Source organism: Erigeron canadensis, chromosome 2 (assembly GCF_010389155.1).
Source record: "Erigeron canadensis isolate Cc75 chromosome 2, C_canadensis_v1, whole genome shotgun sequence".
Taxonomy (NCBI): Eukaryota; Viridiplantae; Streptophyta; class Magnoliopsida; order Asterales; family Asteraceae; genus Erigeron; species Erigeron canadensis.
In genome coordinates this window covers 35150369-35172276 of record NC_057762.1, presented here as the reverse complement: position 1 = coordinate 35172276, position 21908 = coordinate 35150369, and the positions used below count along the sequence as shown (strand labels likewise).

General features: G+C 32.4%; 3 protein-coding genes and 1 non-coding gene across 4 annotated transcripts; 2 read left to right on the top strand and 2 right to left on the bottom strand.

Moving 5' to 3' along the window:
- Positions 1-74, bottom strand: TRNAT-AGU. The gene has a single exon. It is a non-coding gene; the product is annotated as a tRNA-Thr (tRNA).
- Positions 75-1540: 1466 nt separating this feature from the next.
- Positions 1541-2452, top strand: LOC122588158. Its single transcript, XM_043760290.1, has 3 exons — positions 1541-1828; positions 1976-2041; positions 2189-2452. Exons 1-3 carry the CDS (start codon positions 1541-1543, stop codon positions 2450-2452), a joined length of 618 nt encoding a protein of 205 aa, XP_043616225.1.
- Positions 2453-7209: 4757 nt separating this feature from the next.
- LOC122588984 (galactomannan galactosyltransferase 1-like) lies at positions 7210-8765 on the top strand. Its single transcript, XM_043761210.1, has one exon. It carries the CDS (start codon positions 7266-7268, stop codon positions 8643-8645), a length of 1380 nt encoding a protein of 459 aa, XP_043617145.1. The 5' UTR covers positions 7210-7265; the 3' UTR covers positions 8646-8765.
- An 11317-nt stretch (positions 8766-20082) lies between these two features.
- Positions 20083-21279, bottom strand: LOC122589824 (putative glycosyltransferase 7). The gene has a single exon (XM_043762145.1). The coding sequence runs from the start codon at positions 21238-21240 to the stop codon at positions 20149-20151; it is 1092 nt and encodes a 363-aa protein (XP_043618080.1). The 5' UTR covers positions 21241-21279; the 3' UTR covers positions 20083-20148.
- Positions 21280-21908: the final 629 nt, after the last annotated feature.

Sequence of the window (21908 nt, the reverse complement as noted above, 5' to 3'; positions counted from 1 at the left end):
TGCTCTCGTTGAGAGTCGAACTCAAGACCTCCCGCTTACTAAACGGGTGCTCTAACCAACTGAGCTACGAGAGCTACATGCCTGATTGATTTCATAAAACAAATATGTATAGTAGATTTAACGCCATTTACTGATCTGCACAATTTGGTAGGCCGTCTGGGCCTGGAGAAACAACCCAATTCATAATCAATGGCTTTTCTCTGCACCCAAAAACCCAAACACATCTCGTGAAAGCAATTATTACTCGTACTCTACAACTTGTGGTTATAGCTTTACCAATATGCATCTCGACTATTATTTTTTTTTTATTTTTATCTCTCTAAGTAAATATATACACGACCTTTATACATAGGCAAAATAATCAAAGGGAAATAGCTCTAAGTCGAAAGCCATAAATCCATATATAAATCATCTCATCCATTAAACGCCTTGTGAACTTAGAGTTTAGATCAAGTGATAAATCTAAAATTTATCAACATCAAAGACATGATCCTTTATTCGATTCTGTACTTAGCATTTCTTTTCTTTGGTTTTCATCTAGAGCAGGGACGGAGCCAGAAATTTTTTTACGAGGGGGCAAATTTAGAAGTCGTTTTTCATATTTATAAAAGTCGTATACGATAATATTAAACGCAATTGGGTCCTAGCTAGAGAATAGAAAATAGACGTCTAAAAGAAATGATGTTATTAGTTAATCTCATGAATATTAATTAAAAAAAAAACCAAAATATATAAGTTTGTATGCAACAATTAGCTTTTTCTTACATTTAGTAGTTGGTTGTACTACACATTTATATACTTACTCAAATAAAGAAATTGCTTTCTTCAAGTTTTTTTTTTTTTTTTCTAAACTCAAGCTATACTATCTCAATGGATAGACTTATCTCAAAACTAATGCTTCAAATAATACACTTATGACAACGAAAATAACATTTGTATGTATTTCCCTTTTATTTTTTATTATTTTTTTTGAAGACAAATTATAAATATACTATTTAATTAAAAAAACTTGCATTGTACCAAGATTGGAGTGGGGGCAACTGCCCACACTGCCCCACCTTAGCTCCGTCCATGATCTAGAGCCTAGAGGTAAGTCGAGTAGCTTAAAAACCTATTATTAACGATGTAAATCGATTGAACATTTTTCAACCGGCAATATCGATTATCAATAAAATTTGTTGTTAAAAATAAAATTTATCGAATTAAGTAATTAATTATGTATTCACATGCTACACGATACAAAAGGATTGTAAGTTTGATTCTGTTATCATTTAATATAAGATTAATCCAGTTATGTAAGTTATTAATTTTAAAAATATATATTTTAAATTAATGTAAAAAAGAAAAATGACATTTTTATTTTGTGCCTCGTAGACATATTCAAGATAATATTCTGATTGTTCAAGAGTTGCTTAGGGGGTATAATAAGAAAAATGGGCAAAGAAGATGTGCTATGCAGATTGATTTACAAAAAGCATATGATACACTTAGTTAGAGTTTTTTGGAGAGTATCCTACAGAAATTTGGGTTTCACGAGAAAATGGTAAACTGGATCATGACTTGTGTTACATCAACTAAGTTCTCTATATGCTTAAATGGAACAGTGCATGGCTATTTTAGAGGAGGCGGAGGATTGAGACAAGGGGATTCAATTTCCGCATACTTGTTTACATTGGTAATTGAGGCTTTTAATCTAATTATGAGCAAAAATATTGAAGAATCTAAGGAGTATCAATTTCATTTTGGGTGTAAGGAACTAAAATTGTCACATATGTGTTTTGCTGATGACCTTTTAGCGCTATGCAAAGAAAGTGTTGAATATGTGAAGGTTATTAAACAATCTCTAGATGATTTCTCTAAAGTGTCTGGGTTAGTACCTAATCTTGGAAGAACACTATAATTTTTGGAAGTATGGTAGAAAGGGATAAACAGGAGCTGCTGAAAATTCTGCCATTTAAATGTGGTAAATTACCAGTGCTTAGGAGTTCCTCTATTAGCTAAGAGATTGAGAGTTGGAGACTACAGAGTGCTTATTGATAGAGTAAAAAGAAAAATTGAATGCTAGAGAAATAAAATTCTGTCATATGCTGGAAGAATTCAATTAATTGCATCTGTTTTGTCTTCTATGCAAATATATTGGGCATTAGTTTACATGTTGCCTATGATAGTGATTTAAGAAATTGAGCAGCTTTTCAAAAGATTTTTATGGAATTCTGGTGATTCTGCACAAGGAAAAGCAATAGTAGCATGGAATAATGTGTGCAAACCTAAAAAGCAGGGTGGGTTAGGTTTGAAGGATATGAAGAATTGGAATGAGGTATTGTTAGTAAGACAGCTTTGGAAAATTTTAGAGGATACAAATTCTCTCTGGGCTAAGTGGGTAAATGTGGTCAAATTAAAAGGGAAATACATTTGGACTGTTGAAGCTGATAAACAAGACAGTTGGGGTTGAAAGACTCTGTTGGAGTTAAGAGATAAAATTAAAGGGCATGTTAGATATGTGTTTGCTAATGGAATGAAGATATCACTCGGGTATGATAAATGGTGTCAGCAAGAACCTTTATGTGATAAAATTTCAAGAAGATCAATATATGAGGCAAGATTAACTGATGATATGAAAGTTGCAGATTGTATTAGTGATGGAAGATGTAAGTGGCCAACTGATTGGTTGGATAAATTTTAATTCCTGAGGTATATTGATGTACCAAAAGTGAAGGAGGGCATAAAAGACTATATACAGCGGGTGACTAATAAGAATATTTTAGTGGAGTTTAGTACTAAACAAATTTGGGAAGACCTAAGAGTAAATTGGTCCAATGTGGGGTGGAAAAATGTTGTATGGTTTAGCCAAATGGTGCCAAGTCATGCTTTCATTTTATGGTTGGCAATTCAAGGAAAACTAATGACTTAAGATAGAATGAAGAAATGGCAACAGAATGTTGATTTCAAGTGTGCTCTTTGCAAAGGAGATGAAGATATTCATGAACATTTATTCTTTCAATGTACATATGCCACGAAAGTTTGGAAATATATGATGGAGTTAACTCTATTTTAAAAGGTGGTATAAGAATGAATGATATAGCTGGCAGCCAAGAAAGTGCAAGACAATATTGAAGCGGTGTTGAGTAAAATTGTACTGGCTGCAACTGTTTATTTTGTATGGCAGGAAAGAAATTTGAGAATTTTTAGGAAGGAAGAAAGGAGTGTAGAGGTTATATGCATATTGATAAGGAGAATGTAAGGTATAAGTTGTTGTCATTGAGAGTTAAAAATTCAAAAAATGTGAATAATGTGGCTGGAAGATGGAATTTATGCTGGAAGAATTGTGAATTTGTAGCAGATGCTGAGTAAGGGATATGTGGATGTGAAGTTTTGGAGATGTTTAGATTAGTGTATGCGGGTGAAAATAAAGAGCAGTAAAAGATGACGCTTTTTGGTCTCATTCTAGCACTAATTAGGTTTATGTATGATGGTGCAGATTTTATTGTTTCTGAGATTTGAATTGTGCTAATACTAGATTTGAATTGTATTGTTTAGAATGTGTAAGGATAGGAATGTTGAATTCGTGGTTATGCCCATGAATTTTGTTATTTGTCTCTGTAAATTTTGTGAGTATTAATACAAATTCACCTTTAAAGTTTTTTTAAAAAATGGCATTATTAGAGACTATTTTGGAAATTTTACTTTAACTTCTAACTTATTTGGCACATATGGTATTCATAAATTCATCCTAATAACCAATTAAATATGTGTCTTTTTTTTAAAAACTTTTTTCATTTAATTATTATTACAAATAACAATTATCATGTCTTCTCTTTACAAACATAATTTATAGTAGTAACCTTTAGTTAAATTATTTCCTGAATCATTACCAAAATCCGTTTTGTCTTTATACCAATCACTCGCCGCTTAGAATGTATACATGCATGCATATTATTGAGTTTAACGGCTTTTATCAGGAAGGTATCAAGTAAAGTAGAATTTTATCTTAGGGCCTCATAGTTTTTCAAATTTAACTAATTAAGTTAGGTTTTTCAGCTTTCTTATATACAATTTTTTCGATATGTTCAAAAACAAATTATTGAACAAATCTTTGTTCAATAACTTAACTGTTTGTCTAATAATCAATCATGAATTAAGTTATTAAGATAAAGATATTAACACAAATGATCACACTTTTTTAAAAATGACATAATGTATTAGTATATGATTTTTTTTAAAAGGATAAAATTAACCTATAATAAATAAATAAATAAAGTATAGAAAATATAACAAAAAAATATAGAGTTGAAAATTTTATTCTAGTTTTCGATTTCCAAAAATGAAAATAGTTTTCCATCTTTAGAAAACAAATGAAAGTTTTAAAAACATGTTAAAAAATTGAAAATGGAAAACAATATGAGGTTTTCAAAATTTAGAAAATGAAAGGTGAAAATTAATTAAAAAAATAATGTCTTTTAGTTTTCCGTAGTAAAGTGAAAAACAGTGGTTTCTGTTTTCATGGAAAATACTTTTAGAAAACTTTGATTTGAACATGTTTTCTGTTTTCTTGCTAAACAAATATGAAAAACAAGAAGTGTTTTTTCTCTAACTAAACGCACCCATAGTGTCTGACCGTTGTTCCAATTTTAATTTAAATGCCTAATTAATGATCAATAAATCTTTCATAAAAAAAAGGAAATATTTTATGTTATAACTATTTATACACTTATTTATTCTCATTGAGATTTTATTGACTATCTATTGACTAATGACCATTTGTACACCACTAAAAAATATCTTTATATATATATAATAAAGAAGGATTATGTTTTAAACTATTTTTAGAAACATTTATAATATGTTATGGCTACAAATTTCTTTAAAATGTTTTTATTCCATTTATGATGTCATATTTAATTAGTAATCTTTTAAAAGATAAATAGCCCATTAAATATTTTAAAAATGTTTTCTTATATTTTTGATGTCTGCAAATTTATTTTTTGTATTAGAAACAAAGTAAATTCTTTTTAATATAATATCATGAAATGTCTTTTATGTTTTGTTAATGCAATATGTACTAATATTTATAAATTATTGTGTTAATCAATTTAATATCTCAAAGTCGAGTTATAATATATCAATAACAAAAGTTATATACACTTTTTAAGATTTTTTTTTTTTGCTTTTAAAAATTTAGTTAGAATGCCCGGGTTAAAAGATAATTGTTTTTAGAAGATTTTTTAAAAAATTTTCTATGTGGCAAACTCACAATTTTTCCTATAAATGATTTTAGAAATTATGACATCATATTTAAAATTATAATTTTAACAACATTTTAGATTTTTAAAAAATTAATCAATCTTAACACTATCTTAGTTACTTCATTAATTTTTCATATGGTTTTATAATTTACGTTTAAGTCTTGATTAAACTTTAATAAATATAGACATGTTCTATTTATCTCCAAGTAAAAAGAATATTTTGAAGTTTAAAATATATAACTACATATTGTTTTTTTTACATGCTAAGTATCTTATATAAAAAGAAAAAAGAAAAAATAACTTGATTATAAAGTTTAAATTAAAAAAATTATCATCAAATATATTTATGTTTGTTGTTTAAGTACACCAAGTATATGTGATACACAAAAGCTTAAAGGTAGCCATATGCATATTTTACATACATATTCCAGAATAGATACAATCCATTCCGTCGCAATTTCAGCAACGGTAATACATTTTTAAAAATTTTTTATTAATATGCCCGGGTTTAACCCGGGTTAATTAGCTAGTTTTAAGATATATAATAATGTAAAATATATTTGGTAACATATGATTTTAAAAAAATATTTGCAAATTATTTTTGTTAATGTGAAACATATTTGATGATGTATAATAATAAAAATACGATAGGAGGATTATCTTGCTAATTGACATAGATAGATAGCGAATTTCTTACCACTTCTCCCTTTAATGTTACATAAAATATGATACGGCATAAATGTTCACAATCCTATTTCGAGTGTTACTATTTTCCCTTCCAATTATAAACTTCCTAAATTGCTGTATCTTGATGTCTAATATGTTTATGTAATAAAATCGAGAGAGCAAAAGCATGTCACAGTAAAGTGAGCCAACATGTATTAATTAGTTTTGTGTCTTCTTCTTAAATTCACACCAACTCACACAAATCAAACATCCTTTTCGTTCACATAATGCTACATATCTTTGTTTTTCCTCAATTCCTTGAGTTTTAACTCTAAGGTTGAAAGATATCTTTTTGCATGAGGTCTTATGTTTAAGTATTAGGGAGGACATAAGAATTAAGTTTTTTTATGAGGCTTTGTTTGGATATACTCATGTTCAAATCTGAGGAGACATAGTTTACCCTTATTAATTGTCGTGCCTTCGAGTGGATTAGTAAGGAGTTTCCCAACACTAGTATTTGAAAAAGACAATTCTATTTCAAAGGAACTCTCTAACGAATCGCGACACGAAATTTCAACGAAATTCACATTAAAACAAAAAACCTACACCAAATAGTCAAATACCTTAATTAAAAAAATGATAAAAACACACACTATCATATTTTCAGCTTCAAAGGAGCTCTATAGCGCAAACCCAGCTAAAATAACGTATGTTAGAACTCATGTTGTCGAATCGCGACACGAAATTTCAACGAAATTCACATTAAAAAAAACAAAAAAAACCTACACCAAATACCTTAATTAAAAAAATGATAAATACACACACTAATGTTTTATGAAGCCATTGTAAAGAACTTTTCCTGGAAATAGTCACAATTAAGTAATTAACAGAATGATATCCAAATGCAATTGAACGTCGATAACATTTTGTTAAAAAATATTATAAAGATATATATATGCACATAAATGTATCATTTTTATATTTATTATTTTGGATATCCAAAATAATACGTAGGAAGTAGTAATAATAATTAATAAATCTCAACAAACAAGAAATACATGAGTAGAGAACAAAAAGTTGAAAGCAATAATTTTTGATACCAAACAAGCATTCTCTCGTTGCTGCTCTCCTCACATGACCAACCAAAGTACGTACGTGTCAATTTAATTTAATTTACCCATCATGGCTAAAAACAGTGGGCCCCATCTCCCAACGCCATTAAAGCCCACCTTCAAACTTTACACCTCCTAATTTCACCACTCCCATTTCCTCTCCCTCTACTCTCACCGACGCACGCAAACCCACTTTATTTCTCTAGTCACTATTTCTCTCTATATTATTCACATTTTTTTATGAATGAAGTCCCCTGAAATATTTCAGTCACAGTTTCAAATCCCGGTGAGAAACAATGGCCGCCGGTCGCCGTTACCGTCAGCTTCCGATGCTTTTTTGTTTTTCTCCGGCGCCGTCGCTGCTTTGTTGCTAGTTTGGACGTTTTCTACTTTTTCAAATTCTCAACCTCAGACAACAAATACTTTCGAGACACAAATTTCTGAGCCTAAATTGCCTGTCACGGATGACGTCAGCTGTGATGCTAGTAGTTACAACGGTTTTAACCTCCATTATGACCCACTCGACCCGAATTTCTATGATGACCCGAGTTTTGGGTACGCTTTAGACAAGCCTGTAAAAAACTGGGATGAGAAAAGAAAAGAATGGTTGAAACAACATCCGTCATTTCAGTCCGGGTTGGAGGAACGGGTTTTGGTGATATCCGGGTCACAATCCGGGCCATGTAGAAACCCGATTGGGGATCATTTGTTGTTAAGGTTTTTTAAGAATAAAGTGGATTATTGTCGGAGACATGGGTATGATATTTTTTATAATAATGTGTTACTTCATCCTAAAATGCATACTTACTGGGCTAAAATCCCAACGGTTCGGGCCGCAATGTTGGCCCACCCGGAAGCTGAGTGGATATGGTGGGTTGATTCGGATGCTGCTTTTACTGATATGGATTTTAAATTACCGTTGCAACGTTATAAAAATCATAATTTTGTCGTCCACGGTTGGCCCGAATTGATCTATCAGAAAAAAAGTTGGACTAGTTTAAATGCGGGTGTATTTTTGATCCGAAATAGCCAATGGTCTCTTGATTTTATGGATGTTTGGTCGAGTATGGGTCCGCAAACTCCGAATTATGAAAAATGGGGCGAAATATTGAGAGAAACTTGTAAAGACAAGTTTTTCCCTGAATCGGATGATCAAACGGGTTTGGTTTATTTATTATTGAAAGAAAAAGAAAAATGGGGTGACAAGGTTTATGTAGAAGGTGAGTATTATTTCGAAGGATATTGGTTGGAAATTGTGGAGACTTTAGAAAACATAACGAACATATATAACGGAATCGAGAGAAAGGTGCGCGAGTTAAGAAGGCGGCATGGTGAGAAAGTGAGTGAACGTTATGCCGCGATTTGGGATGAGTATTTGAAAGATGCGGGGTATGGGAAGTTTAGTTGGCGAAGGCCGTTTATAACGCATTTTACAGGGTGTCAACCATGTAGCGGAAAGCATCATCAGATGTATTCGGGTCAGTCTTGTTGGGACGCGATGCAAAAAGTGTTGAATTATGCGGATAATCAAGTGTTGCGAAATTATGGGTTTCTTCATCGTGATTTGCTTGATTCGGCTTCGGTTTCTCCTTTGCCGTTTGATTACCCAAATGTGATAATTTGATTAATATCCGATATATGTAAGTACAACTATTGAACTTCTGAGTATTGTTTACGTGCTGTGGACACAACAATTATTAATGTTTGATGCTTGTTAGCTAAATACTTGGTACCTTGAATATTAGACATCTTCGTAGCGTCCAAAAATTAGAAACCTTGACAAACTGTCTTTGACATCTTCTATACCGGTACGAAACGGTATGCATATTGGTAGTTGCACTTTGTAATAGCGTACCATTGTGGCGGTGGTGGTAACGATGTGATTATTAATCTAAAAGTAATTGACGTAAATGATAGTGTAGTTATTTTATGGTTAAGGATGTAGGTCTCTTTTGTAAATAACTTTATTAAGAATATTATAAAAATATTAGGTGAAAAATTTTAAATTAATTAATAAAAAAGATATACAGTTTAGATAAATATGAGTGTAAAATATTTTAGGGATATATTGGGTAAATTTAGTGTGAGAGTTAGGAATGTGTTGAAATTTAAGGGTATTTTGGGTATTTTAAATGTAGAGAGTTGAAAGGGGGTAGTTTATTAATATAGTATATATATATACGAGCATGGTACCCGCGCAATGCGGCGGCGAGCCGGTGATAACGGTGGTGTGATGGCGGCGACGGATGGTGATGGTGGTGGCGACATTAATTGGTGTAGGTAAAGGTATTTGATTTAAAGGGGGTTAGTAGAGATATTTTATAATATAATAGACTAATAGTGTAATTCAATATTAAGGGTTGATGTTGATTTAATTCATTAAGGATATTTTGGTCAATTTGCATGTCCCATTCTTGTAAACTTTTAACATGGGCTTATAATTTTTATATAGTAATATATATATATATATATATACGAATCCTGTCACCTTGATGTGAGGCATTCCGTCAGCAAATACTCAAATAGGGAGACTGGGCGAGATCTATCAGAAGGGAATTCCATATGAGTGAGATATTTTAAGACCACCTCTTATATTAGGACCAACTAGGGCATTGATTTTTGTACACCATCATCATCTACTACGATATACAAGATTTTTTTGTAAAAACACTAAGGCTTTTCGGCGATGGGCCCACCAGAAAATAATGTGTAAGTTAACTTACACATGATTTTTCTGTGGGCCCATCGCTGAAAAGTTTTAGTGTTTTTACAAAAAAGTCTTGTATATCGTAGTAGATGATGATAGTGGTGTAAGTTACGAAAATCAATGGTTCTTTTTTGGACTTTTTTTAGTTGGTCTCAAATTATCTTTCCCCTATATATATATATAGGGGTTGGGTATTATAAAACAAGTATTAAAGTAAAACAAATAGAACAAGATCTTGATCCTTAGATCATGGTTAATTTGATGCACAAAGATTCACACAGTAATTCATACACGATGATTTTCATGATGCACGGTGATTTTCAGTGAAGAAAAACCTATTGTTTTATTTGTTTTACTTTAATACTTGTTTTATTTTACCTAAAACTTATATATATATATATAAAAGAATTTTTATCTTTTTATAAAAAGCATACATAACTTCAAACATTTAATTACAATTTTTGTTAGCCCATGATTTACATCGATAATACATATGGTTGCAAATTAATTCATGTGAAGTCTAAAATTAGATGGTCGTTCATCATTTTGGTCCGTTAAGCGTCACGTGCCATCCACCTCATAGGAAAATCGTTTTCCCCAATGTTTTAAAAACCGGTATTTTAATCATACCGGTGTGAAAAAAATTTCCGGTATTATCGGAATTACCGAAAATACCGGCCGGTACGACTATTTTAGTTTAGTTTATTATTATTCTACAAAATTTGTTACAATTTAACGAAATAGTCAAAAAACAATTATAATTCACTCAAAAATAATAACAAATATGTATTTCATAACATAATATAAGGTTTAAATTACACAAATAACAAAAACTAACATTAAAGTATCATAAAAAAAATATTTCAAAAAAAAAATTGAAAATACCAGAAATACCGGAACGAGAATACCGGAAAATACCGGGAATACGGAAAATACCGGCCGGTATAAAATAGTGAAAATAACGAAAAAATACCGGGATTAAAATATCAAAATACTCTCAAATACCGATAATACCGGTAATATTGGCCGGTATATACCGGTATTTAAAACATTGGTTTTCCCCACCTAAACCACAAGGACCATCCGTGTAATCTATCTCTATAATTATCATTATCTTTATTCTTTAACAATGTTTGGAAAATGAAGTCGGAAACTAAGTTCTGAAGTTAAACCAAAACCATTCTTTAGGAACCGGAAACGGGTACTTAACATAATTAATTACAAATTTTATCATTCAATTTCGAGGTCCTCATGAAGCCAGGTTACAACCACAGGAATTATTGACATAATTTTATCAAAATAGGGACAATTAATTAAATTTGTACGAACAACAGGAACCAATGGTAGATAACCCTTTTATTATTCTGTTATGTTCTTTCATTTTAAAAATTGTAATGGGAAATGATGAATGCAAAATTGTCAGATGATTCACCAATCTGAGGACCCAACGTCCCAATGATTTCAACCTTTTATTATCAACTCCACCACATGGGTGCTTTGTTACGTGTTTAGTGAGCGTTTATTGTAGTGTCCCATAACCATTACCATAATTGTAAAATTAAACCACAAGCCTAAGACATTATTAAATGTAGATAATAGGATCTTGTATTGCGATTTGTGAGCATCAAAGATGTTTAACTTGATAAAGTGTTTTGAAAAGTTTACAAGACACTCGGGTACAAACTTCAATCTATTTAACCTTTTAGGATGGTTCAGGTTAGAAAGTTTAGAAAGCGGTTATATAGAATAGTCAGTCTATGTATATCATAGCTATAGACTTGACTTTTCAAGATAGCCTAAGCAAGACACCTTTCCATTTCTTTTAGTAAAAGACAAGGGTACAGTCGACAAGTTTCTTTGACTTTCATTGGCTCGATGGCTTCCTTGTATCATGTGTATTGACAAACATTAGCAAAGTGAATCGGCAAGTTGGATCGGCTATATTTGGCCGATTGTGTCAAACATTTGGTAACAACAATTACTTTGCAAGAGTTTTTTTTTTCTTGATTTGTCTTTGTCGTAGCAAGGATTGAAAAAAAAATGACATTACACCATAAGACTTGGCTTCAAATTGGCAAATTTTGGTTACAAATTAGAAAAAAAAAACATGACATGTTCTCATTGGTTGAAAAAAAGTCAAAAACTAACAAAAAGTCAACGTTTGACTCTATACCTTGTCCCTAAAGCACATTAATTTGAAAGAGTGAGTTTGAGATCAAGATCAACTTGCTTTAGTGTTATATTGAGCTGATCAAGTTCGACTCGTATCAAAGGCTTATGATCCATTCATTTATTATCTATATATACATACTAGATTTTTATTCCGGGAAAAACCGCGGAATGATTTTAAAACAACTAAATTTTACACTAAATATATTAGCTATATATAATGTGAAAGTAATAAAATAGCATTAGATATAAACCGGACAAAGTAGGAGTTGTACATTAGATATTACAGATAGTAACAAAAGATATTAAGGCCGAGATTTATATAAGACATTATGTGTTTGAAATATCACCATTGCTTAGCATAATCTAAATGCACCATGAACTATATATGAAAAAATTAATAGTAATCAAACTATTAACCTAATTATCGCCTAATTTAACTTGTTTTTGGACACTCACGATATAGTCTTTCCAAAGCTTCAACTTGCATTGGGGTATATCTAAGATACTTCCCATTATCAAGTATTCCACCATTCCCATCTTCTTATTGCATCCTTAGTGATAGTTTTATGAAGTCGTCCATGTTTGACCTTATATGACTTCAATCTGGGCATTGTGACTTGGACCAAGAATTCCATGACCACCAACATGAACTTTTTCATTGCAAAATCTTAAATCAAAAACTAAAAAACAAACTATTAGATATATCATATATACACATAATATATGGTCAAGTTATTGTGAAGCCGCAAATATAGTGTATATATATGCAAAGTGATATTTAATCAGCACATACAAAATAAGTTGGTACAAGTGTTTCAACATATTCAACCCAACCTACCCCAGCTTAGATACTACCTGTTATAACATGAACCTATATTCGCCCATTACACGACACATCCATTTTCTCCACCTCTACTATTGTATCAAATACCTTTCAGATTGAAACATTTATAATCGTACAAACACCAAGCTTGTTTGCAAGTGGACTACGAACAGAATACTCGTGTATATCCTGCAATCCAACATATAAAAACAAAACAGTGTAATTTAAACAAATAGAAAACCACAAGCCTGGCAAGTTGTGCTGCTAGAAAGTCACCCATTAGCAAGGCAACCATTGGCAAGAACCCTGGTCGTTGCTTGCTGCGAAATCAGGCAGCAAGGAACAAAGGCTGCCTCACAATAATAACTTGCAAACATTAAGAAACCATCAATACCAGTAGATTTCATGCTAAATTTATCCAATATTGACTGGAGCTTTGACTGGACCATCTAAAAAACAGATTTGATTCACTTTTTTCATTAGCAAGACCAGTAATGTATATAAGATAAAAGTTAAGACCTCATTTGCCATTAAAACTTCTTGAAATCTTTATTAAAGATACAAAAACTAATTAATTCTTAATTATTCTTTTTCCAAAAGTATTACAAACCAAACATCAATTCACATTGCAAATCAGTCTTTACCCATTTTTTTTCCAAAAATATTACAAACCAAACACCACTATCAATACTTCTACATTGACTCAAATAAGTCAAATATGTAAAAACCTGAATACTAACTTCGGCAGTCATATTTTGTTGCCCATAAATTTACCAAGAAGCTGACAAGCTGTTTTTCAGAAAAAGCATCAAGACTCCAAGGTCCTAAATCACCCGTGTTGGCTCATGCTCTCCTGGTCATGAAGATTAAAGACCAATACATGTTAGACGGACAATCAATAAAAGTCTGATTACCATATCCGATACAAACACAATCAGTTTCTCTAGTTAGATATTAGTATAAATTAGTATAATCAAAAGTATTATACCAATTTCTTACGGTTGAGCAGATTTGCAGTCTCCAACTTGAAAATAAGTCCATCTTAGCCTGGTAGTACCACTCATATGCGTTTTGGACCCCTACACAAATATAAAGTTTCTATTCCATATAGTCTATCCGTGTCCCGAGATTTAAAATTAAGACTACGGTGAATTTGATAAAACTGCATTCCACAAGGATTCATCATCATCATCCCACAACATGTTTTAGATGTATATAGTGAAAGCACAATGTAGAGAACTTAAATCTTCTAAAAAAACGAAAAGACTACAATAAAATGTCATTTGACTGGTCACATTGCAAGTGTTTATCTATATTTATTTTTATTTTTTTATCAGTAAATAGTAATTAACCAATAAAGTCAACCAGTTCCAAAAAACCTACGCGTTTTCACCTCTTACCCAACCCGCCCGTTTTGACCCATCAAGTTAAGTATATCTCTATAGTTGTCATGTCAAACAATTATGGTTTCTTGAGAATGAACACCACATACACAATTATATAATGATCATAATTAGTTAAAGTTTCATGATTTACCAGCACTATAGGAGACACATAACCGAACCCTTCATTTTGTATCCTAATCTTTATTTTTGCTCATACCTGCAAGCTAGCTGCTAGGTGCAAGTGCAAACTGCAGATTCAGTAAATTCGCAATTAACATGTATTTTCATCACTATTAACATGTATTTTCATCACTATATGTAAAATGAGTTTTCTTCCATCTTTTCTTATACAATACTCGATTAAACGTGCTAAATTATGATTATAAGAGTAATCAAACCTAAATGGGTGTTGTGAAAGAGTATGCTTGTAGCTTCTTCTTGACTGGTCTGCTACAAGATGCATCTTCCATAAGTTTTTCTCCAAAATTAAAAGCGATAGGCCTTTTTACCCGGGGATGGGTGGCAGTGTCCTTCTCCTCTTCGGTAGCCAAAGAGCTGCCTGTACAAAGGCAGCATCCTAGGAATGTTATATCAACTATAATGCATGAATAAACAATAAGTTTCATTGTAATTGAAAGGTTGTTATAGTTTCACTGTAATATATACATGGTATAAGAAAACCAATATAAAGAGATAATGTACAGGTATCCCCCTTTCTTTGTCGTAGCAGGAGACAACTTTTACAAATTTGTTGTGCAGAACAATTCGAGGCTTTACGTCTTACCACTTCAAAGTTTTGCGAAAACAAAGCAAAGGACAATGAGCTAGTAACACGCAATTATTATGTTGAGTTTACATGCTATTGATACATGAAACAATGAACTCGTATAAATGAAAAGGCCTTGGTGCTGCATTCTGAACAGGGCTATGTAATTTAAAATACAACCAAAATAGAAAACCTAATTAATGTTAACCGATCAACCCACCGAATCTAACATGTACTAATATGAACCAGTCACCAGTTGAAGCCCAAGTCAAAGCACCAGTTCATAAGCCAGTGAAAGCCCAGTTGACCCACCAGTTAAGGCCCTAGTTCACACAAATGTAAAGCCCTAGCTGACCTACCAGTTAACGACCCATTTTGTACCACCGAAGCACAAAAAAAGCCATCCAAATATGAAATACATGATCCATACATGCTGAACCAAAAATAATGATCATGATTAAACCAAAGTAGTACCTTTATCGGTCCATTCAACTTGTGGTAAAGCAATGCAGTTCAATGTGACCAGATTGGCACGCAACCACAAGGTCACATACACACCAGAGAAGAACCAACTTTTTGTTGATGCAATATATCAAGAAAGCATGCCGAACTTTTGTATCAATATAACATTTTTGGTATGAATATCAAATAGGCTCAGACATGTTGAAGTAAAAGTAATGGTTCAACATGGCTGCATAAAAAAAGATTGGCATGCAACCACAAGGTCACATACACACCTCAAGTGCCATGCCAAGGAACACATAACCTCAAACTTTTTTTTTTTTTTAATGTAAACACATCATCATAGCCAATCAAAAAGGGACAACCATCATATTAAGCTATTAAAAAGATCATATGAAGCACATAATTATAGCCAATTTAAATACACCAGTTGTGGCAAGAAGGCTATCAAACAATGAATTTCCGTATCAAATATCACGATTTCGCTTAAAATAGTCGAAAGGCTCAAACATGTTGAAGTAACAGTAATGATTCAGCATGGCTGCATAAAAGAATATATGACTGCAAGGTCATACACACGTCAAATGCCATGCCATGGAACACAAAACCTCAACCTTTTCATTAATGTAAACACGTCATCATAGCCAATCAACCTTTTTTTTGATGAAAAGCTCCATTAAAATCAAATTCCATGCTGCTTGTTCTATGACACTATCATTTTGTGATCCAATGCTTAACTGTAGAATTGAAGAAACTACCCAAATTACCATACACCATATGTCAATATAAATGACATTTTTAGAGAAGTAGTTTGACAACTGGTGTTTCTTACCCAATTTACTAAAAATGATTTTATGAAGAGTTACCCAACCCATTCTTTTAACCGAAAGGATTAAATCTAGCGCCACCACTAAAAGGGTTAAGCACTTAAGCCCCTCTACAAAAACACTGTTAATAGTTATCACGAAATTGAATTTCCATAGTACCTCATAAAACCAAAAAAAAAAAAAACCCGAAAGTACCTCATTTTTGGGAGTGCATCAGATTCTTTCAATACCGTCTTATTATCTCAAATACCTCAAGTTCGTCATCTTGAACAAAAATCAATCACAAATGGGCAAATCAACAATCAAGATTCCAAGCTTCCCTCTGCACTCAAACATGAAAAGCTTTTAAATTAGAAGCTAAAGATGAACTAACAGTTGAGATATTACATCCAAGAGCTTCAATAGCAAGCAGTTTATTACATTCAAGATGAATAGTATCATACATGCTCCATAACAGAGAATACATTCAACTAATTAGCTAAATACTTATTAGGCTGAATCTAAAATTAAAATAAATATGTATAGCATAAAATTTAAAAACCATATACAACTATCAATGAACACCTAAACAAACCCACATACCCTTCACCTTCACGTCTATGCAAAACCATGAGGAACCACTTAATTTTCATTCAAGTAATCTAGTCATACTTTTAAGTCCATCAAGACTTACTCTTTTATATTCATGGGAACACTTTATTATCAATCTTTCCATTCCTTTGTCAAAGAAAGTTTTGACATATCTCTTTCATTCACCTGCAGTCAAAAGAAACAAAAAATAATGGTTAAGCAAAGTAGTGCAACTTTAAAATATCAAATGATTTTTTTCTTTTCTGCTTCTTTTACTTGCTTTCACCATTGGCAATAGGGCTGGCATAATAGGTCCGACATGACCTGTTAAGACACGACACGATAAGACACGAGACCTGTTAGGATTGAACACGAACACGACACGATAAGTAATCGTGTCATTTTTTTCCAAACACGAACACGACACGAAAATTAACAGGTAACACGATAAAAACCTGTTAAGAAACCTGTTTACATGTTTAAGTTGTTTTTTTAGATGTAAACTCAGATTCGTATCCAGATCTATATCATCTCTAAATCTAAAAATGTATAAAAACACATATATACAAAAACGAGATTCCTACACAAACTCACATATTCAAAAACCTTAGATCTATAGAAAATAAAGATTAAAAAAAAAGAGCGATGGTGTTGAAGACGTTGATGCCTCCGTACTGAATAATCCGATCTGAAAAGTCGTAAATCTGAAAAGTCGTAGTTCATCTGGTGTTCGCCGTCGCTATCGTAACTACCATTGGCCGGACATAGAAACATTGTTCGCTGTCGCAGCCCACCGCCGTCGCTATCGTAACTACCATTGGCCGGACATAGAAACATTGTCGTAGATAGATATATATTAGTAGACATAGATAGATATAGACAGAGATCGGATAATCAAGATAAAAGATAGATTTTTGTTGTAAATTTTGTGGGTTTTTTTACTAGAGAGAGAGAGAGAGAGAGAGTGACGTGAAGGAGCAGATGTGAAATGAATATATATCATTTACTATTTTACTTAGTCTGTATTCTCGAGTTTTTTTCAAAGGATAAGAAAGGGGAAGATTGGATAGAAAAAGAAAAGAAAAAAATTATATATCAAAAAAGGCATTATCGAGTTACTTGAAAAACTAATGAAAAGAAAAGAAAATATAAAGTTAATAGCATTCTTGAGTTAGAAAAAAAGGAAAGAAAGGGAAAAAAGTTATAACTTTACAATTATGTCCTTTCATTCTTAAGGTTGTCTTTAGGTAATAAGGGTAAATTGGTAATATACACTTAAGTTAAAAGTTTTCCATCCAAATCCTCCCAAAAATGGGAGGAAAGTTTTTACATCCAAAACACCTTTGTTTTCTTTTCTTCCCCTTTCTTTTCTCTTAGAAAAAAAACTCAAGAATGCAAAATGAGGGAATTTTCTAATCTTTTCTTTTCTTGTCCTTTATAAAAAAAACTCAAGAATGGTGTGTTAGACAATTGTTTGTATAGTCACGTGCAGCTGACAATATTTTTCAAAACAAACCTTGATGTTTCATGGGTTATAATAAACTAAACCTTTACCTTTTAACATTATATATATTATCTTTTAATTTAAAATTCTTAACAGGTCTTTAACAGGTCTAACAGGTCCGGACCCGTTAAGACACGAAAATTAACAGGTTTTAACAGGTCTGGACCTGTTAAGACACGAAACCTGATAAGAACAGGTCGTGTCGTGTCGTGTTAACAGGTTTCGTGTCAAAATTGCCAGCCTTAATTGGCAATGCCCAACTTTAAAATATCAAATGATTTTTGTATATAAATGACATTTTTAGATAAGTGGTTTGACAACTAAGGTTAATAAAAGCTTATGATCATTTTAACACCACAAACTATACTATCAAATTGATAAATAAAAAAAATCTTTCATACATATTATCAAACACCTTAGATGCATCAATTCTACAATATATATTATGAAATAAATAAATATTCATAAAACAACAAATATCAAAACTTACACATGAATTCCAATCCAACATTCGAAGTCTAATTAGGTTATCATCATCATCAGCCTTCTATGGTCATTAGAAGCCGTTTCGCAATTTCACATGTCTATATCCTTGATTTTTTCTTTCGTCTTCTTTCATCCAAGATAAAAATAAACAAGCTTGATTTATAGATGTATGTATACATATGGATATACAGATGTGTATATATATATACATATATATATACAATCATCTTCAAAAGTTGGATTGGAGATTCAAAGAAGAAAAAAAGATATGAAAGGAAGTTTTGAGAAAAATACACTTTAGATCTGAAGATTTGGTCTTCTCTCTCCATTCTCCCTCTATTTATCTTTCTCCTCACTTTCTAAAATCAAAAGGCCTGCCCATTCAAATCCTGCCTTATTCCCCGCCCAAATACATTCCCACACACACCAAATACACCATAAAATACACACCACTTGACATCATACTTCCAATGTGGAGGGCTTCTTTGCTTGACAACACACACAAGTGATGTCACTTGAGATCTCTTCTTTAGTATAAAAGGAGTGATAAAATATTGAGTAAATTATGCAAATGATCCTTTTTACTTAAAATTTTACATTTGAATCTTTAGGATCAAAAATTACATAGATGATCATTTATTCTAAAATCTGTCACATCAATAGTCTTTCATGACTATCAACTTTTCTGCTTTTAACCTTTACACATATTTGCATCTGTCTATAATTATGTAAACCATAAAAGACCAATTCTGTAGTATTCACAACTTAATCATCACCAATACACGAAAAAGTTTATTTATTGAGATTATACCTTAAAATGACTATGTCTTTTTATAGATGTGAGATTTATAGTTTAAAATAACTTAACGAAAAGTTTTTGTTAGATATAATGACTGAAAAATCCGTTTATATTGGTTAAATAGTTAAATATGTCATTTTACCCATTTTTCGTCGTTTCAGTTCTTGAATAATGATTTGTAGTTCATCATGATGCAGATTGATGAGTGGAAGCTTAAAGTGTATAGAGATATTTTGCTTTTTACAAGCTTTGCTACTACTATTGCTCTTTCTTTTTTGCTTTTTTCCTTTTAGAGAACACAATATGATTTTCAAAACTAAAACTACACGAGTGCAACTATTATTGTTAACTTTTGCACATCTTTGATTAGTTTAAAGTTTAAAATGGTGCTAGTCTTTGTTTTCTTTATCTCTTCCGTACGTTGTGTAAACTTATAGAATTGTAATAAAACATATCACTAGACAAGCAAGTAACATAAGGACATTATTAACACAAGCTAATTTAAATAAATTACATTTAACTCACACTCCAAAAACTATTAAACATTTTCTAAAGCACTATAAACAAACCAATCATACCGTTAAAACTATAATTCAATAGAACTTTTAAACAAAACACATGCTTTTTTAAGCAGGATAGTCAAAAGGCAATGGCACAACCGAACTTGAATCACCCAAACTCGAATGCACAAACCCATAGCTACGCAATACTTGATTATCAGCAAAGTTCAACACCTTTTGCATAGCATCCCAACACTTTTGCCTAGAATACAACTCATTATGCGTACCGCTACACGGTTGGCACCCCGTGAAATGAGTCATAAACGGCCGTCTCCATTCTCCTTCTAAATATTGTTCCCATAGCGCGGAATACCCCTCCCTCACCTTCTCAGCGTGCCTTCTTCTTAACTCGCCCGCCTTTCTCTCAATTTCGATATATTTCTTCGTTATGTTTTCTAACCTTTCCACAATTTCCATCCAATACCCCTCGAAATAATACTTATCTTCAATATACACCTTATCAGCCCATTTTTCTTTTTCTTTCAGTAATAAATAAACCAAACCCGTTTGATCATCGGATTCGGGGAAAAACTTGTCTTTACAAGTTTCTCTTAGTATTTCTCCCCATCTTTCATAATTCGGTGTTTGAGGACCCATACCCGACCATACATCCATAAAGTCAAGAGCCCATTGGCTATTTCGGATCAAGAATACTCCCGCATTTAAACTAGTCCAACTTTTTTTCTCAAAGATCAAATCGGGCCAACCGTGCACTACAAAGTTGTAATTTTTGTAACGTTGTAATGGCAACTTAAAATCCATGTCAGTAAAAACAGCATCCGCGTCAACCCACCAGATCCATTCTGCTTCTGGGTGGGCCAACATTGCGGCCCGAACCGTTGGGATTTTAGCCCAATAAGTGAACATTTTTGGATGAAATAACACATTGTTGTAGAAAATATCGTACCCGTGTATCCGACAATAATCCACTTTGTTTTTGAAATATCTTAGTAACAAATGATCTCCAATTGGGTTTTGACACGCGGTGGATTGCGAACCGGTTACTAACATGACCCGGTTTTCTAAACCGGGTAAATATGATGGATGGAGACGTAGCCATTCTCGTCTTTTTTCATCCCATGTTTTTATAGGCTTTTCTATAGTGTAGGTTAATTTCGGGTCGTCATAAAATGTTGGTTCGGGTGGGTCATGGGTCATGTTAAACCCATGACCGAACCCATTACCAGAAAACCCGTGACGAAACAAATGATCATCAGACTTGTTACTAGCATTGTGGGACATAAATTCACCGGGGTATATTTTGTAAGTGTTTATTCCGTGGGTTCTAAAGCGTAAGGGGCGGGGGGCAAAGTTAAAGCTGATTATGGGCCAAAAGGCCCATAGCAGCGACAGGGCCACAATAGTAGCCCCGACAATGGGGATTCCATTAGAGGAGAATGAAGATGTTCTACGAATTGCCATTTTGGTGTTTGAATTGAAATAACATAAGGGATAGCATTTTCATTTAAGTTATAGGGGAGTTGTATGTGTACATAGTCAATGAAGGTGACGATATGGATTGGAGTGTCGTGTGGGAGTGTTGGCTAGCCAGAAGGATTGTGATATCATGTTTGAAGAAAAATTGAAGGGACGGTGTTAAATTTGGGATAGTTCCAAATGCAGTTTAATGAGTTTACTAAATTAAGGGTCGAAGTAGGATATGAACTTGAAGGAATGTTTTAAATGGCTGTAGGAAGCGAGATACTTCTGTAGTTGTGACCGTGGATATGTGAAGTATTCGGATGGAGGGTATACTTGAACTCACTGAATAAATTGGAATTTAATCAAAGCTAAAAACATATTAATCAAATATATTATTACTAATA

Excerpts from the sequence above, each read along its gene's own strand:
- LOC122588158 (XM_043760290.1), top strand. The coding sequence starts at position 1,541 with ATGGTAAACTGGATCATGACTTGTGTTACATCAACTAAGTTCTCTATA. Across the intron at positions 1,829-1,975 it reads AAAGTGTTGAATATGTGAAG|TGCTTAGGAGTTCCTCTATT; the intron begins GTTATTAAACAA and ends GTAAATTACCAG. Across the intron at positions 2,042-2,188 it reads ACAGAGTGCTTATTGATAGA|CTTTTCAAAAGATTTTTATG; the intron begins GTAAAAAGAAAA and ends GAAATTGAGCAG.
- LOC122588984 (XM_043761210.1), top strand. The coding sequence starts at position 7,266 with ATGAAGTCCCCTGAAATATTTCAGTCACAGTTTCAAATCCCGGTGAGA.
- LOC122589824 (XM_043762145.1), bottom strand. The coding sequence starts at position 21,240 with ATGACCCATGACCCACCCGAACCAACATTTTATGACGACCCGAAATTA.